This window comes from Haliaeetus albicilla, chromosome 16 (assembly GCF_947461875.1).
Source record: "Haliaeetus albicilla chromosome 16, bHalAlb1.1, whole genome shotgun sequence".
In the NCBI taxonomy this organism is placed as follows: domain Eukaryota; kingdom Metazoa; phylum Chordata; class Aves; order Accipitriformes; family Accipitridae; genus Haliaeetus; species Haliaeetus albicilla.
In genome coordinates, this window is record NC_091498.1 from 24,772,123 (window position 1) to 24,792,471 (window position 20,349).

Below are 20,349 nucleotides of genomic sequence, written 5' to 3' on the forward strand. Positions count from 1 at the left end.
AACATGTCACTGTTACTGCAATATTTCAACAAATCAGACTGCAAAAGAAAGGAACACTTATGTAATCGCAGCCGTGGAACAGCGCTTTACGCAATGGTGAGGTGGAAAATAATTAACAGGAAATACCCTTTTTGCGCGCGATTGTAAATATACCTAAATAACAAACAACGTTTCCTTAGAAATTTCGAGGAGTGAAAAAACCAAATTTAGGCACAGATTCCTTTAGTTTTGATACAGAAGGCTTTGGAACAACAAAGATAAAGTTCTATCAAATAAAACTATGAACATAATGTTCCTACAAACTTTATCAAATGTTGATAAAAGTTACATTCAGCGCTGCAAACAAAGCAAAAAGTACTTCAAGAACAATTCTGCTGAAAAGTTTCATTAAGATGAACGGGTTGTCATATCATTTAACTGAGAAATCAAAAAATATTTCAAATATTTGGGGAACTTACCTAATCAGTAAACTTTCAGTAAGTGTCTAGTCATGTAGCCATCTTTTAGTCAATCATCAGAAAATCAAAGGCAAATTGGCATGACTCAACCCAAACTTTAATACCGCATGATTGTGTCGTGTAAGCTTGTTTTGTGCGAGGGCTGCTGTGGTTTTAGCAGAGAGATTAACGACCGGACCTAAGCTGGCCTCCAAACCTTGCCCTGCTGATGCCTCAAGCCCTTTGAAGTCTGACCATCATACCTGGCAAAACAACAGTGGGAACTAGGCTGGTGTCAGATCTAATCAAGTTTCCTGCCTCAGCATAGCTAACTATGGGGTACACTAATTGGCCCAATTGCGGATTATACCTTTTGCTACAGATTCAAGACAATAATTTAGTCAAATGATGGTTTTTATCTCCTTCTAATTAAGATTCCAAAGTGGGAAGAAATAGGATTAGACAGGCTAACTTCAAAATTGTGTCCTTTAAAGTGGTATGCACATAAGACAGATCTCTAATAATATTGCATATAATAATATATTGCTAGTAACTAACATGAAGATTTGGGAAAGCTTGATACGGCTACTGCACCTTTTACCATAAACGTCTAAGTTTTCCTGGAAAGGGTCGACCTCATAATTTACAAATGGAAAATGAACACTCATAAATATTCATTAAAAACCATTTTCATCCTGAATTTAAAAAAAATCCCTTTAGAATACATTTCAGTCAATCTTATTTTGATGAAGAAGATACAAGAAAAACTGAAACAGTTAAATGATTCTGCAGACTCTAAAGAGGCGGAGTCCCTCCCACAAAACTGCAATCTAATAAAACAGATTTGACATTTAAGGTTTTTTACTGATGAGGGCCAAACCATAAAGAGTTATTTAACTGGTGAGCAATCCAGAGATAAGAAAATCTGTGTCCCATGCTCTTATTTTAAACTGTAAAAAAAGAATGGTCTAGTGATGAAAATCCTTTTTGGAGAAGTTTTATCATAAATCATAGGTTGTATATTTCTAACTTTTCTTATGTTTTTATGCTTCTTATGATTTTAAAGTGGCATTTCAAGTAGAGGTCAGTATTTTTACCCTAAATTGTATATATAACTAAGCAGAAGCTTTCCAAAAACTGTAACGTACTCAAAATATATTTTCATTTCACATTTAAGCTACATACTAAAGAAGTCATAAACTTAGTTGTACTTTGTATAAATCACACTGTTGCTTGTAACGCACACTGTTGTGCTGCTTTATGTTTTTACCACCAGAACCAAACCTGACTGCTGACTCATCACATTCTAACTGCAGAAACCCATTCTAGAAGACTGTATTCACATCCCTTCTTAATTCAATTTTCCCTTGCTCCCATTTTCTTATTGACCTCATTGCTGTAGTCTGCCTAGCTGTAGTCTGCCTCCCCTAATAGTATGAGGAAGAAAAACATATGTATTATGGATCAGTGAAATGTGTACAGGAAGATCACAGTAGGACAGTGATATAACATGTTCAAAAAGGGCTAGTTTGTGTCAGTTCAGCTTATAGAAAGCATATCTCTAACCAAACCTGAAGTTATTCAAAAGGGGCTGCAGCTCAGCAATGAAGGGAGAAGTTGTACAAGTGGGTCATCTACGCATGTCTAGGGCAACAGGTTGTTTCAAGAGTTCCACTACACCCCTGTTCCCAACGCTTCTGCCCTATGGCTAATTCAATTCTTTTTACAGAGCCTCCTGCTAAGGTATTTTTTTTTTGCTTCCAATTTACATTACAAATTAGAATCCCAAATTCAGATGACTGAAAAAATTATATTCTGAGTCAGGATTCACAGTGAGGAAAAAAAACCCCAAATATGTTAATTCATAGCTATAATAAATGAGAATTTACTGTGCTGTGAAACGAGGGTGCACGCTTCTTTGCACTTCTGAAAACAGTAAGAACGTTTGTATTTTAAAACCAAACACAGACTATTAAGGTTTTTGTTTCTAATGTACTGCTCAAAAGCAGTCGTTAAAATGGTTTAATACCTCACAATGCCTGGTTTCACTAACCGCATTCTCTGGAAAGTGAGAAACATTATAAAGGAATGTCTTTAGGAAAAAAGCCCTCCTTTACGTATTTGCCTTTAAGTGGCTTCTGAAGAGGATACCTCTAGTTGAGAAACTTCTAGCACTCATGCAGAGATGACCTGCATGAAGAACTGGCTGCCTGATTAACTATTAACTACTCTCAATAGGATTAGATAATTAAAGACATTGATGACCATTAATTAGGAGGAGGGCACCTTAATTTGTCACTTGATAGGGCCCTTTCAATGATTTATAGGTTAGGGCTACTTGCAATTGTGAAGGGGAGGAGGCAGTGAAGAGAGAGAACCCTTAAGTTACCTTATCAAGTGGCCAGCTAAAAAGGGCAGAGGGTCAAATAAGGGCCAAAGTGGTCACTTAAGGGTGAAGTCCCAAACACCAAAGCAGTGCCAAGCCACATTGACCATCATTTGGTGATGGAGTAAAAAATATGCTAATTTATTGGTGGCAATTCTCTCTTTTTATGGTTTCAAGCAGTTAAGACAAGTGGTCTGCTTAAGAGCTTTTCATTTGAAAAGAGATTAAACAAAATGGTTTGTCAGGGATGCTTGGCTGTTTTATGTCTTTGTTAAAAAAAATTTGCCCAGACTGTACCGATGACTATCACATCACCCCGAAAGCCATCTTCCATCTCTAAGCATTACTTGGTTAATAAATACATCAGCTCTAATTGCTTAATAGTGCTATGTTCATTTGCTCTTTAGCAAGATTAAAATGAAATACATCTTTTGTATTACTGCCTTCTATCAGGACTGTCTGCATAAAGGTCACAGAAAAAAGTTTAAATTTAGTAGGAAATTTACTTAAGGACATTAGTGTAAATGATACTGTGTTTAAAATGACATAAAAGAGCGAAAGGTGATTTCAGTAATGCAAAGAAAATGGTTTCTGAATGCTGATAAGGACACTTATCCCTCATACCACACACAATTTTAGGCAGCATTATACATTAAAATCCCTCTACTGGGGTAATAACATGTAGCTACTTTCCCACCCACTAACACAAGTAAGAGCAAGTCATTAACATTTAATTAAATATGCTCCTGACATCCTCAGGAACATGTCACGCTTTGTTATTGAAGGTTGTGGCCTACTTTCTATGTACATTTTAAACCAAAATAAACTATTTATAACGGACCAATTTGGTGCAGCAAATGAGACATTTTTAATCAGGAGGCATATTACAATATTTTATAAAACCATTCTGAACAGCAAAACCAGAACGAAATGAATTTACAACATCTGATGCATATTTTATGTATTTCACAAAACGAAACATAAGAGATGGGATTAGCTCCACCTTTTGGGTTCTAAATAGTGAAACAAAACTGTTTCTCTTACCTCAATGGTGAACAGCTTCCTTTTTAATCTAAAAGCAAGGTCCTTCGTGTCTGACACATCACAGATCAAGCTATTAAGCCGAGGAATCTGCTGTACGTGAACCAAACCTTGTGGAAAGAAAGAGTAAAGGAGGGAAAAAAATTAAGAAAATGCTGTCATCCAGATGCATAAATTAGAGTCTTACAGCAGAATTCTGTATATTTACACACACTCATCCTCCCCTTTTTAAACTGGCGCTTACTACCAGGAGCAATGAAGCAAACGGTGCGATTATACTCAAGTAATCAAGCAGAATAAGATAAACAGAGATCCTTGTGCGAGGAAAACTAATTGCACTTTGGTACAGAAGTACAGATGTAAAGAGGGATCTTAATACTTGTCAAAACTACAGCCGGTTTGTGTGTGATTTTCTCTTGTATTTACAGTAAGCAAATATGGCTATCACCTTGCATGCTGCCCACGGCACCACTGAGTGATCTTTATTTTATTAAATGCACCAGTAAGCAGCCAGCAAAACAAGGCTTATGGGTTACTGATAACCACTGAAGCTCTAATGAGAAGTACTTCATTTTGCGCCCTGAAAATGACTTTAAAAAAGTTCCTGGAAAATGCTGGTTTAGATCATGCTTTTCGATAAATTTTAACCCCCATGCCATCCTAGGAGAAATACGTTTTCTTCATGCAGGAAGCTTATATAGCTGTTCAGATGTTTTTAACAGTACTAGGTGCACTGCAAGCTCTGCATTCTGTCAGCTGCAACTCAAGCTGATTTTTTCTGACAAGGACGCTGGATGGTTTTTGTGCAGCCTAATATAGTTTCTGAACAACCTAAGGGTGATTTTCTACATCTGAAAACCAGGAAAATTCTACAGGGCTTCTCAATTACTGGCCTATTTTTGCTATTCATAAAGCCAGCATCTAAATGGAAATACTGAACATTTAGAAAAGACATCTTACTTGAAAACGGCAGCTGTGAGAAAACCCCCAAACACTAAACCCCTAATTTAAAATAAGGCAAGTATTTTTTCGGGGTTTTCTTTATTTTTTTTAAAAGGAAGAATAAGGGAAGAAAGTTTCCTAAAACTGAAATACTTTAAAAAGCATAATTTTTATGGGTACTAATTACAAAAATTCTCAATAATATTACAAAAATATTTTTACGCTTTGAAACCTTCTATCCCTGCCTCCAGTCCGGTGACATATAAGAATTATTTGTTTGGCTTTTGAGTTCAAAATCTAATTATTATATACAGGGACAGCAGGTATAACACAGGGTTGCTTATATACAGTATTCTAAAAATTTTACTTAATGATCATCTATATAATTCTTTTGTTATTTTGTTGACTTTTCAACCATTTAAATTTGCAGGCAGCTTAATAAAATTATTAATGCAGGATTCATTAAATAATGCAATAATTTAATCAAACTTCTCCTGAGTAATGTCAAAATCTTCCATCATCTGCAGTAAACACATCATCTTAAAATATATTCTTAAGCAAAAAGAATCCACAAAGTTAAAACCGTTAAAAAATACCTACTTTCAGAATGTTAAATTAAGGTGGCCTAAAAATCAAAAGCTACGTATATTGGCCTATAATTTTTATTACATAGTACAAAAATGATTTATTATACATTTTTACAGGAAACCAGGAAGTAACTGCTAAAACACACATTGTCTTAAAGGATCTCTTCAGTACTGAGAAAAGGAGTATCGAATTGACAGAATTATGTTAGCATAAACAAATGCCACATCACGATTATACAGTTGGAAAAATAATTAGGCAAATTATTCTAGCTTTTGTTCATGGTTTCTTTTTCATTCACCTTTCTTCAGATAATGAAATGTGCACTATTTTCATAGCCAAAAAGATTTTTCTCTGATTTATTAATTACAGCCTGCATACACACAGTGGTGTCTCAACACCATCTTTGCTTCTTTTTCTACACATTCTGCTATGGAAAACACTGCCACATACTCACATGTTTACAGCAGGTTTCGGATAAGCAGTTTACTTTCAACTAAAGGTTTCCATGGAACTACAGTAGTATCACAATAATAATAGCTGTAATTTATGCACACTCAGAGCACCGCTCCAGATTAGCTAAAACTGTTTGTTATTCACTGCTTTGGCTATGCATAACTTCTAATCTAATCTTTTAAAATTTAAATAGTTCTGCTGCAACTGCTAACAAAATCTTTGGGAAACAAAATGCAAGATTAAACACCATTACACATTTTGAAGATAAATCACTTGAAAGGCTACATGACTTTTTACCAAAATTAGTTTCATATTTTACATGCCACACATATCCATATTCATTTCCTTAAATACATGTGCCGTAACTTAAAGCTGAAAAATAGAACATTATTTTTAGATAACGTTTATATAGCATATCATTTAGCAGTTTATTCACCTTAATATAATATATGTTTTTCCATGTTCTCTATTTAAAACTTGGCAGATCAAAAGTATTGATTTCATGACAAGTTCAGCTCACTGGTCAGATGATTGCCAAGCCTCCTCTGCATGTGAATTCCCCAAAGCCTGCCTGTTGAGATGTACATCTGATTGAGCCATGCCTCAGTAATACGGCTTGACAACATGCAAGGAGTTGCCATGTTTCCTTTGCAGCCTTAATGCACTTTACTGAAAATTTTCCTAACTCAAGACTGGTTAGCAAGGTGAAACATTTAAGGGGTATATTCTAAAATGAAATCAAATGCTACTTTATAGCAGATACCCAATTGGAGGGTAAGCCGCTAAGTGCCCTAGAAACACTCAGGGCAGACTTTCTGCGTTGCTAAAGATGGAACTTACCGTGGTAATCCTTGTATAACGGATTGGTTTCTCTCTCAGAGCCAATAAATGATTCAAGACCAACTACCATATCTGACAAGTTTGTTACACGTTCCATAATTGCTTTATTCTGTAAGACATGGAAACAAAATACACATCCTGAGATGAAAAAGGTAATTAATGTTCATAGAGTAAGCCTTGGTCTTCTCAATGACAAACTGTGGGGAAAAAATAGGTCATCAATACTTAGAAATTACATTAGAGGGCTTTTTTCATTTAAAAAAAAAGACTTGAAATTTCTCTCTAAAGAAAACATGTATTTGACAAGGAGAAACCATAAAAGGGCTAACTCAGCACTAAATTAATATTTTCCTAATCTTCATACCATAAGCATGTGCTCACATCAGAGATATTTACAAGCTACGTGGCAGGTAAGCACCTCTTGTTGACTTCTACTATGAGTCAGATGCCCAGCTTTTGTTTGTGTTCTGAAAATCTTGGGTTTTAATACACTTAGGCATATAACCTCTAATATTTGGAGCAAGCACAACCCACGTGATTATTCGTTTTGGTCATCAGTCAAACAACATGGAAAACCAAAGCATTTTCTCTAGTATTTTTCTTTCTAAAAGTTCCTCTCTATGCAACGTATGAATCTAAACCTTCCAGTTGCATTACCATTTCTCAATATGTTTGTGATTTATAAGTGATGCCCTATGTCTTGTGCAACAATGTACTGTCGTGTGCCTTAAATAAGCTGTTTTCCGCAGAGTTTTCTTTTATATAGCAGAAAGCAACATTCAAAGGTCACAACAGAGATCTTCAGAGGTAACTCAGGGTAACATGTTCTTAAATGCTTCGACGATGTCAGTATTTAATGAGCAAAAAAAAAAAGGAGACAAATCTGTGCTAAAAAGCAAAATATTTCTTTAAGATAAGTAGTAGTTATCTTAAAGCTGCCTGGACAGCTGGTATGCTCTTGTTCTTGATGGCTGTAGGTGCTATACCCATCACACTTTCAGGGGTATCAAGATCAATCACCTCAAAATACCCATTGCAAGTATGAAGAATTAGCTCAGTAACTCCAAATTGTAGTTTTGTATTTTTTATTAATTTTAAAGCATTTTGTACATTCTGCACTTCTTTCATAAACTACATGACCGACGCTTATTATGAAAGGTCAATTTAAATACTGATAAACTATTTGATAATAACAATTTATAAAGTAATTAGGAGAAGGGAAACATCCCTAGATATGTTAGAAAAGTCTATGCATTGTACTGACATACAGGTTTATTAAAATGGTGACCAATACACCAACTGCTTTCAGGAACACACGTTTCAATAACAGCGTATTTCCTAGCCACGTAGAAGCCTATGAAGCAGACGTGAAAGGTGAACATTTCCTACTCCCATCAAATAATAATAATCTGAATTCTGTTTTTTGACCGCTACATAAAGTAACTTGTGGCCTGTCCTGCACAGCCCAATCTGCTCAGGTTACAAGACCTAAATCCACTGATCCCATGGTACCTTTACACCCCCTCCCTTCCCCACCTTATGGGCCAGATGGCATTAAATCCTGGGGACTGGTCTCTTTTCAAAGCCGCTACTTGTGCACAGGCCAAAATGATCTATCCCTATGGAATCAGGGAACTTCAATTTTACCTACAAAGTCTAATGATGGATAATTATAAAATAGTGTTATACTACAGAATTTCCTTTCTAAGGAATAACTTAAATGATCTGAGCTAAAAGAACACTCCCGACACATCAATCCCCAAACTTTGTTATTATATCCACCCCTGAAACATTAAAGCTGACTTGCAAAGTATTTCCTCTTCTAGGAAGAGAGAGACAGTATACTGTATTTTAATGGAAACTTTTGGTCACATTGTTCTACAGAGGCAATCACAGAAAGATCATATAAATATAAATATGAAGTAGCCAGTGACCTCTATAAATCCACAGACCAGAAATTACTGTATTTTGCCAGTTCTTCAGCAGGCTGCTGGATGTTATTTGTATAAGCAAGAAACACAAAATTGTTACATAAATAAACAAACAAACACTGATGATTTCTGGAAGTTAACCTAAACTCTTGGTATAGGAAAAATATTCTATCATTCGAGAAAATGTTTGCTGTCCATTTTTTTTGCTTGCTGGTTGTGATAACAATGGGTTACAAAAACTGTGGATAGAAAGATGCTCAACCATCAGCAAGGTATCCTCATCATTAACAGTCCTGCATATCATAAGAATAGCATCCTTCCTATTTGGTCTTAATTCTGGAAAGATTAAAGTGAGGGATAGCAATTCAATATTTGCCTAATGATGCATACTTCAATATGTTGGTTTCAGCTCTTCTTCTGAACAGGTTTGCTTTCTTAAATCGTAGTCTTTTTGCCCATGTTGATTTTGTTTTTGTTTTTAAAGTGTGTCAAAATATTCTCCTGGCTTAATGCAGTGTATCTTGGGAAATATTTTGCACAGTGAATTGCCACACCAAATAAACATTTGCTTATGTGGCATTGTTGCCATAGATCTGTATCTATCATGTATTTTCTAGTTTGCAGTGTTCAGCACATTAATGTCCAATCAAAGCTGACGTCAGCACACAGATAGTTGTGATGTATGGCATACTGACATAAACACACAAATCATGTTGCCCCATCTGGGCCTGAAAATTTAACAGAGCTCCAGATCTTCCTCCAGCCCCATACAAATCTACCTCCTGCTTCTGGCACAAACTTGGCAGCTCTGGAGGTGAGCCAGGACATGGTTAGGAGGGAAGCCAGGAATGGGGAGATTCAGGGAAAGAGTTTGTTGGCAGCTAGAAGAGGTATTGTTTTAAATTACACTAAAAAATAAAAAAAACCCAACCCAGTCCTGGAAAGTTTTCAGTTGTGCTAGGTGTACTGCAGTTTTTCTAAATTAGTTAGTTCAGCCAAAATGTAATTATTCTAACAACATGGTAGCAACCCTGTTGTGCAGGCTGGGCTGGGCATCCATTCTATATCTTACTTTGTGCTCACTGTTTTTGACAGACATTTTCTTTTAAGCGCAAACTTGCAATATTTGGGCTCAACCAAAGTGTACTTTCAAAACAACGTCTCAAGAAAATCCATGTAGCTAGTTGGATATGTAAATGGGAACCATACATACGTTTTTAACCAGCTTTTGGGAAGGGCAACTATCAAAAAAGATTGCTTTGTCCTACTAATTTACTTGCAGAATCTACACAGCTTTGAGTAATTATTTGTGCATAAAAATACTTATTTACAAATAAAACTGTTAAAAAAGTATAATCTTCTGTGTCTGAGTATAAAGCATGGTATTCTACCAACACAAATATATGTATAGCCTGTATGCTCAAACTTACATACTGAAATTAATACTGGGTGTTTCTACTGGATTAGGTTCTTAATGTACCACAATTTTATCATTACTACTATTAATCAAATCAATCTTGGTTCATCTGGATTCCGTATGAGGAAAAATCTGTCTTTTCAACTCTGCTCTAATTTCTAGTTCTCCTCTGATTTCCTGTCAAATTTTTTCTAACACCCAGGGATATGTCCTCCCATTTGTATTTTGTCAGTTTCTAAAGAAATTTAAAACCTCACAAAATTTACATAATAAAAATGTTTAAATTCTCTGTCCTTGCGCTGCATTAAGTAAAGAAAAGTCAAAGAATGGAAAATTTTCTTAGAATGGCTTCAACTTTTCTACATAGTACATACAAACAATCTCAACATTTAAAAGGAGAACAAGAGACATGTTAAAAGATCTACAATGAGATCCAACTAGCACCTGTATAAATACATTAAGCTTTTGAATCACATGGGCTTTCTATAATTGCATTTGTATTCTGATCAATACATTAACATAATTTTAACACTGATTTATATATAGACTTGAAAATAAGGTATTTTAAGACTATGTCTCTTTTCAAAGAGACATTAGGCCTATATTTTGGTAGAGGGCTATATTTGTACCTTTACATTCCGATAATCTAATCCCATCACTGATTTTATTTTAAAACATATAACTAAGAGTTAATACAAACAAGTGCTAGCACTGAGACAAAACCCAGGTTAAATGGTGAGTTGCATATGTTCCGTATGACAGCACAGAATTTAGATGAATTCAGATACTCTCCCCAAGTCTAGGTAAAACTCTAATTGTAGGCAACAATTTGTGTTGTTACCAACAGGTGAGTCCCGTAATCCTGACACTTCATTTGAAAGAAGGTCTCAATAACAAACAGCAAGCAAGCAAGTCCATGCAATGTAATATGAACCTTATGAACTTAAAAGCAAATTTTGGTGCGTGAATTTTCAAAAAAAAGTTCAAAAATTGGTTGTGCCATTTTTTGTTTCTGTTACATTCTGTCATAAAGCTGAAGTAAGCTTAGTACTACAACACAGGCAGCCACATTGGACTATAATGAAACACGGTCTGGATATTCAATAGATGAAATAATTCCTGGTATTTTCTTAGAGATTATCACACAATGATGTGGTAATGACTTCACAATATACAAATATTTACCACTTGTCATTACTACTTAATCTCCAAAGGATTTTAAAGTGAAAAGATAAATTATTAATGTTAAGAAACATGGCTTAAATATTTATCACCATTTGTTAATAATTACTGCTCAGAATTACCCATACACTCTATTTTGGTAAAAGAAGGTAGGTATTAGGCCCTTGCACTAGTTTTATAGAGAGATACAGTTTGTCTACTTCTTCATTATTCACGAATCCTGAAGATAAAAGATTAATAACTGTTCTGCCAAAAAGCATTATATCAGTAATTAACAAAGACTGTAAAGTATAAAATTCTATACTTATTTTGACTCCAAGTTGATTAGCACTGTTCTCAGTGCTTGCACATACCAAATCTACTAACTGAACTTTGAATTTTGGCTCTAAAATGAATGTACATTCAGACCACTGGAATATAAGATAAGCAACAGTACATGAACAAATTTTGGTATGTAGAAATCTGTATCACTATCACAAGAAAACTGAATACAAGCGTGATGTCTTTGCTGGAAGACATATATCCTGGAAATACACTTCAAGGATTTTCTACAAACTACAATGCCTTCAGTGATGAGAAATCCACATTTAGGGATTCTGACTGATTAGGCATCTTCTTTTACCTTTGAAGAACCTTACTGACTATAATAGAACTTAAGTAAAAATATCTGTTCGTATGGCTGAAATCACAGAGACATCAATTGTGGTTGATTTCTTTATACGTACACCGTATTACATTAACTAATTTCAAGCAATGAATAGTATCTTTGAATAATTTTATACAAGTTACAGAAGCAAAGAAAGGACATGTAGCGAAGACACAAGCAGGTAATTAGATGCAATGTACTTGTAAAAATGGGAAGGGAGTAACAAAGCATCTGTTGGCCAATATGTTACACAATGTATTAATTCCAGATTTGGTTGTTCCCTTAAAGTTGCTTTTAATAATGTTTTTCATGATAGTCTATATAAACTCAAGAGTCTTTCAACTGTGAAACTAGTCAGAACCACTATTTTTGTTTCTTAGAATCTCGAAACGTTTGAGCCATGGTTTCCTTAACTTATGCCTAAAAAACTATCATTGCTATGGGAACTCTGCCATGTTATTATCAAATATATCAGATGAAGGCGAACGACACAGTATCCAATTACAAAATTCTGGATAAATTTTCAGGAAAAATAATCAGCCAGGAAATAAAAACTAAATATCACACACTAAAGGAAAAATCTTTGGATCTTCACTGAAGATGGATGGCCTGGACTTGTCTATTACTTGAACTATAAAAGAATCTAATGCCAGCAAACCTTGGCACCCTACAAAATAAAAAGTATGTCTGTTTTGCCATTGGAGGGAAGACCTGAAGGCCAACAGTGAAATGAGTGATGACTCAATACAGATAAAACAAGCAAGTCAATAACAGTTGCTGCTGAGGCCTACAAAAACGAAAGTGAGAACAAAGACTATGTAGTCTAAATCAAACTGTCCATCTGTTGATCTCCAAGTCCTTTACAAAAGACAGGCAAGTGCTGCATTCCTCATTTACAAGTCATGTAACAAGCACAAAGATGTCATGTGCGTTGTCCAAAGTCACAAGCCAGTCAACAGTGAGCTGGGAACCGAACTCAGCCTTTCGTTGAAGCCCTGTCTACCCCCCTCTATTTGAGGCTTGGTTTAGGAAGTTGCATCTATGGCTTTGGGGTACCAGGAAAATATTTGGTGGTATCAAGAAGATGATGTGGGAGTCAAAGCCCAGAAAGCTGGGTGCTGAAAATCCTGTCATTATCTGGCTGAAAGACGTGACAGATGTACAGGGTATTAAAGGGTGACTCTTTTTGAGCTGAATCCCTCTTCAGTGCTTTTCTCTTCTGACTATTTCCTTAGCATTCAGTAGCTGAAAGCACAGGCTGCATGTGCCTATGAACGGTTCTGGGATGCATCTACCTGCGCAGTGGATAGGTGAAATAAGCCAGATTGAGCCCTTCTCCAGTGACAGGTGAGGAGCTGGGAAGAAATTAGTACAAGATCTGGGCTGAGATGAGCCCAGTGTCTCCCCTGAACACTATCTGGTCCTTATTAATGAGATTGTCTTATTGTTATAAAAGCATATATATAGAAAACTGTATGTTATTATTTGTCTTTAATTATCACAAAAATGAAATGACCATTTGAACAGAATTGTTTACGAAATTAAACTCATAAAATATTCAATGCTACAAGTTGGACGTAGTGCAGTATAAAATACAGTTGCAAAAGTAGACTGACAGAATGAAAGTCATATTACAAACAAGCCATAACAAAACTGCTGAAATTAATGTATTTGAGACCATCTAAAATCCTATGACTCCATTGGGAATTATTCATTATAAGAAAAAGGTTTAGGAGTTCCTTTTGTTGCCATTTTGCCTGAAGAAAATGACATTGCAGTTTGCTTACCAATTCAGAAAGGCTAACTCTTGCTGCAACTTTAATTCTTTAAACAGTGAATCGCATTTTATGCACAGGTAACCAAAAAGATCCTCCACTATTATTTCAATTAACAGTACACAAATATCAAAAGGAACATCTAACTGATGTTGGTAATCAAGTGGCAAGATTCTGAAATATAAAATCATTTAAAAAACTAATCCCTTATTCAGTATAAAATTATAGGCTGTCATCAGGAGCAGGCTGGCAAAGGCAGGTCCAGATGGGAAACTGGCTGGGCAATAAGAAGAGGTAGGGTGGAAATGATGGGTAGGCTGGAAACGATGGGAACCTAAGGAAAGACATGACTGCTCCCTCTGCTGGCAAGGTTCTCACCTGCTTTAATTTTTAACTAATGAGTAGGCATTTCTTTAATTATTTAGGATCTAGCCAATAAATAATGCAGAATGTTCCTTCCTCAGTCTGTTGCTGTGTGTTTGCACAATTTTGAACTTATGGTGCCCTATTTCACTAGAATAATTTGCCACAGAATTAAGGCTCAGATGGCTATCTAATGGTAGAGTTACTGGCTTTATATTTTAATTGTTCATAAAATGAACGGCAAGATTAAGCTATTTAACCTTCAAAATATTCTATTTTACAGTATATGCACATTTTGTATTTAATTTACGTATTTCACAATATTATGATAAACTGCTCATATCGTACTATAACAAGAGCCCTTTTACGTAGCAATAAGATACTATAAAATGAAACATTCTGCAACACAAACATACTAAATCACAAGTCATACCAAAAAAGTGCCCTTCTTCTATGAGTAAAATGCATGACCAGAGAATTCAGTGATAATGTTTGTATTAAAACTTAATTAAAAGATGAAGATAAGCCATTCATTACTTGATTTGTGATATAAATTAATAGCTGCAGTAAGAACATTTAGAAAAAATCTGTTCTAGGATTTTGGCCTACAACCAGAAGCTCCCAGAACAGGAGGGATCAGCTTTTTTTGCCCACTGTTCTCATCTGAATCCTGGCTGAAAAGCTACTCCAGCTCCCAGCTTTCCAGAAGGCTCCATCCCAGGAATCCTCGCCTGCCATTTGGTTTGCTGATTTTAATCTCACAGGACTTTCTTACAGTGGCTCCACTATGCTGAACTGGCACTTGCTCCTAGAAGTGAGTTATTATTAAACTTGTAGGTCAATTGTGGCACTAACAACTCTTTGGAAGCTTTCAGCCACGGTGTACAATTTGCTGGTCTAATTAAATATTAATTCTAAGTGTTACATTCTGTGGCTAAGAGCTTTTATTTTCCATCATCAGTCTGGAAGAGAAAGAGGTTACAAGGCTAATTTAATCTTTTTTTTTTCCCTAGCATTAAAGCTTAACTACACAGGCACAAAAACATCATTAAAGATGCAGTATTCCTTTTTATTATGATTATATTGTAATTAATAGAGCAGGTCTAAACAAAAAGACATAAAATTAGATTCTGAAATATCAAGGTTTTTAAACAACACCAGAAGTTCATATAAAAATATTTCTAAGCAAACAATGCACAGAAATTCAATATTCAGTTATTTGAAAATCATTTAAGATAGGAAATACATATTCAATAGTTTAAATATAAAATAGTTTTACACAAAATTATTGTTCTTTGTTTTGAAATGTAAGAGACAACAGATAAACCCCATCTTTAATGCTAGATTCACAGGGCACTTTTTTCAAGAACTTGTACTTCTACTCATGTGAAAAAAATAGTTTTGCTTCAGAAAAACAATACTACCATCCATTTTCTAAGAGAATTAGTTGCTTAAAGCAGATAACTACTTTGTCCTGCATTATTTAAAGTCACTCTTCTAATCTTTACTTATCAGTGTCCAAATGGGCTCAATACATGAGCCTCTTCCCTTCTGCTTCCATAACAGTTGTGTCCATGTCTGGACACTGGGCATTATATTAACTACTTAGTCCAGTAGCCAAAAGATTCCATATGCTTGAACAGATGACTATCTCCATACTGTGATGGGATATTTAACTGTTTAGGTCTAATATTGCAGTTGAAAGATTTAGTTCTAAATCTCACCTAATTTTTTAAAGTTTTCATAGGTGTATTTTCAGATTATATACATAAAATGTAAAATAAAATCGCAATGTTGCATATACTAATTAACTTTTAAAGTTTAACATATTCATATTGGAAAAGTCATTTTTTTGATTAAAAGACTGTTGACGAAATGGTGATAAGGATGCGTATATAGTGTCCTAAAAAGTAAAATTTATTAAAATGAGAAGGCTGTTTTAGGCATGCAATTTTAACATACAACGTGACTGTTCATCATTATATAGTTAAGTCAGTTAAAAGACAATTAACATGTGGGTACAAAAACATACTTCAGATGTATATTGTATGTGTTTTTGAAATGGGTAGTTGTTACCAAATCAGAAATGGTAGAGGTAGAATACAGCCTGTTGGCAACCATAAACTTATTTTATTAAACAACAAAATATTTCTATTTCTTCTGCAACTTTATTATAGCAAATACTATCAACAATAATAGAAATTGAAAGCAAAATTACTTACTGTCCCACAATTTAAATTTTGAATTGTATACTTCTCTGAGCTTCCTACTTGATCATAATTTGAAAGGTGCTTTTATAAATGTCTAGAATATCCAAACCAGAATATTCATATCTGAAAACTATGTGGATAACCCAAGAATACCTGTCATAAAATCATGACTCTCAATATTTATTTGTATGACTGTTAAACTGTGTTTCTCACATACAACAAAAAGCAACACGCAACATTAAAAAGCAAGTAAAAAAAACCCCAATATAGAAAAATATAAAGACCATTTCATCTTCACAGTTTCTATTTTGCAGAGAATTTCGAAAGCTCGCTTAACTATGATATAGAAACTACATGACATTTGATCTCAATACAAATTCGTGTGCAGCGGCTATCTCATCAAATACATTTATTTGAAGGTTATTCAGCATTTTACACTTGTGAACTCTCAGAAGTTAAGAGTTCTAAGGCAGGCAATCACTCTTAGCTCTTGTCATAGGAATAAAGATTTCAAACTGTGAGAAATTCACAAGCTATAGGAGTTCACATCTTATAATCCTATATTAGCAATGGATTCTAAAGCACTCTATTGCTTGACTTCGAGTTTAGCTGCTAAATTCCTCAGTGTGAACACAAAAGGCTATGGATGTGAAAAGGTTTGTTTCTGAATTTTTCTACACTGAACTACATACAGGGACTTATGCACTTCAGTGAATTCAAAGCATCAAAACATTAATATTGTAGGAAATTAATTTTTTAACATACTGGATGAAATAATGAAAATACCTTGCTAAAGAGAACTTCAGACTCTGAGGACAGGTTCTGTAACAAGACTTATTCATACTGACTTTTCATTAGTCAATTAATTTCCCTTGGTACATGCTGACTAATATGGTTGTTAGTCCTTACCAGTAATAGAGCTTCAAGTTCAAAATAAAGGATGGCTTTAATAAAAGTATTACACTTTCTCCCAGTGAAAATAATAACCTACTCAAAAAAATATTACTTAAGTGATACAAAATTGGGAAGAACAGGAACAGAATTATGAACACTACTTAGCATTTTGGGGGAAAGATGTTTTTGGATTTACCAGTGATTTCTAGTAATTAAAGAAAAAGAAGAAAATACAATAGGAAAATATTTTAAATTCTAATTTAGGTCTTTTGCAAGTATAAAATAGTGACATTAAAGTCCTCTAAGTCACACTCTGTAGCACAAAAAGTTTTTTTTTTTTCAAATTAGGTACTAAAATGCACAGATTATCAACATAAAAAACAGTCTTTCCTATTTTTTATAATATTCCTTAAATTTGGAAAGTGTAACAACAAGTGAAATTCCTCTTCAGTCTGCCCTCCTTGATCAATGCTAGATTTTAAAAATGGAAGTAATTTTACCTTTTCAAATGCACCATCTGATTTCATAGACACAATACATTTTCAAGAAGCAGTAGAAAGACTTGAAAAATAACCTTCCATCAACTATTTTAATCATACTCGTAAGTATCTCAATATTTATTACCTGACAGACAGTGTAAGATAAGAGTATGTTCAATCGGTAGAAAATATCAATCAAGTAAAACTTGTCACACATCATCTGAATAAAATTCATAATTGGATAAGTTTTTAGTGTCATTTTCTTGAAAACCTCTTCCAGAATAATGTATTCCTATTTTTGTGGTTGAGAAAAGAGAATTTTCGTTTTTCTTCATGCGCTGTTTGCACTAGAAGTTTCATCAATAAAACACAAAGAATCTAGTGTTCTTTAGTGGACTACAATTTCTTTACATTATTCTGAAAAAACTGTACACAGCCAGATTTTTTGTCTTTTACAAAAATATAGTCTTACAGAAGACTGTGAAGACATTCAGTGTCCCATCAAACTGGGTGAATGAGCATCATCTTTGGATAAATGCAATTCAAAGTTATTAAATCCAAGACAATGAATATCTGGAATAATGAAAGAGCCACATTGGTGGATGTGTACCACAGAGGGAGAAGCATCAAGAAAAATCCACTGTTTAATGTTCAGTAGTCATCAAAGAGACAAAGCAGGCATTAGAATGTAGGAAAAGTGAACAAACAATAATAGCTTTATTGTATTATGTTACTGTAACAAAGTAAAATATGATTAAAAGAAAAGTGACTGTTTAAAAACAGATTAAGGAGGCAGCATGAGAAAAAATACAAAACTATCAGAATATAGAAAAGATAAAATAGGGAGCATCATCTTACTGTCTCATCAGCCAAAACCAAAGATACAATTTATTAGAAGTAACGCCAAATTAAACTTTCTGAAAAAGAAAGAAACCAGGTAGATTTAATTTGTGGAACTCCCTGTCACAGTACAACATGCAAAGTATTTGGCAAAATATATAAAAGAAACCAATCTCAAATTATATATATATATATATATATACACACATTCCATATATATACCTTATTCATATACTACATATAAAAAAATGTAACTAGTCTGGGTTGGAAAGACATCGTCCCTGTTAAAAACAGTACTACCAATTGTGAGTTTTATTTCTTCTTCACTGGAGCAACTAGTACTGAGGGCTGATATAGACAAGATATGGCATGAATCATCACTAAAAATCTATTTTTTCAAGACAAAGCAGGTAAAAATGAATCTATTTTTCTGTATATGTTACGCAGACAAAACCTTGATTAAAATGTGATTTTGAACTTATATTTACCTTCATGGAAATTATTCATGTGAAGAATTTACTTGCAGACCACCTAATTAATACAGTTGGGAGGCAAAAGATAACATAGAAAATACAGAAACAGTAGTTCAGGGAATAAATGTGGAATTTACTACATCTTCAGAAAAATAGCACGCATTTTCTATGCCTTCAGTGTACTGACTTTAAGATTCAACAGAGAAAGCATATGCTAGAACTTACTCTGATCAAATTAAATACATATACAGAAATGCACTTGGAAAAAAAAAATCCCTCTCTCTTATTCTTTTGGAAAGAAAAGATATTTTCTTTACTTTTTTAATCCAGAAAGAAACCTCAGCAACAGAATGGTGAGTAGCTGGGTTGTGAGAATGTGAGCAGCTGCTGTTATTATAACTAAAGGTCTGTCTACGGCTTGAGCCTGAGAGACCACATGTTCGGCTGTCCTCTCATCTTGCCATCCTCACCAATTAACTATTAACATGGAGGGCTGTACACATGCTCTCAGGGGCTCTTTAACAGGCTTCTTGGAGAGTGGAACAACTACACAGCAGGGCTCTGGGAACTGAGTAATGTGGGGTATAAGGAACCCTCAGCAGCTTTGCTCCTCCTAATGACAGTTTTCTCCAGAGTTTAGTGCTTAAAGAAGGATACATGAAGTTTAACAATTCAAAAAAAAATTAATGCTCTCATTTGTTTAAGGCTGCTATGCAAAGATTCTGGAAATAATGTTTCTTTTTTATTCAGAATATTCTAGCACTTACTGTAAAACAATTCTGTTAAAATTAAAAAATCAGCTATTTAAAAAATGAGATATAATTTCAAACCTAACTCCATGGGAATTGATTTATATGGAATTTATAAACACAAAACCTAAATCAACTTCCCAGATAAGCTTGCAACAAACAAAAAACTTCGTCCTTCAGTTTGTGTCTTAGAGACCTTTCTGGACTTGTCTAAAATATGATTGTACCTTTCATTGACATAATATATAAAAAAGAATACAATGAAACTGATTGTGTGTCCCAATTATGGACAGGTAATTCTAATGAGTAAAAAGAAGGATGCTAGTTTCACATCCACAAATTCTATTCGTTGCATTAAATTTTACTGTCAATCTTTTTGAAGGCAAACTGCCATCTAATATTTAAAAGAAGCTAAGTAAGTAGATGGAGGCTTGCACTGCAAGAGGAATATTCATAGACTTTTGATTGCAATGGTAAAACCAGAAAATTAAATTTCTTTCTTTATTTTTGAAGCAGTAAGTGCATCAGGTATCTAGATAAATAAAACTTGCAGGTATTCAAACACCTTTACAAAATGCAATACATAAGTGAGAGTCATGTACTTACCTAAGATAGGATTTATCTAGTGATAAACTCATCTACTGTGAAAATATTTTGCATACTATGAGGTTTTATCCACTACTTTTTTACTATAGTCAAATCA

General features: G+C 34.3%; 1 protein-coding gene across 1 annotated transcript in view; it reads right to left on the reverse strand.

Annotated features, from left to right (window-relative positions):
- The window catches only part of ELP4 (elongator acetyltransferase complex subunit 4), a 154,553-nt gene that overhangs the window by 80,641 nt on the left and 53,563 nt on the right, over window positions 1–20,349 (reverse strand). The window contains exons 8-9 of the mRNA XM_069804006.1: window positions 6,688–6,796; window positions 3,868–3,974 (exon numbers count right to left, since the gene is read on the reverse strand). Of these exons, the coding sequence (XP_069660107.1) occupies window positions 3,868–3,974; window positions 6,688–6,796 (216 nt within the window). The remainder of the gene's footprint in view (window positions 1–3,867; window positions 3,975–6,687; window positions 6,797–20,349) is intronic.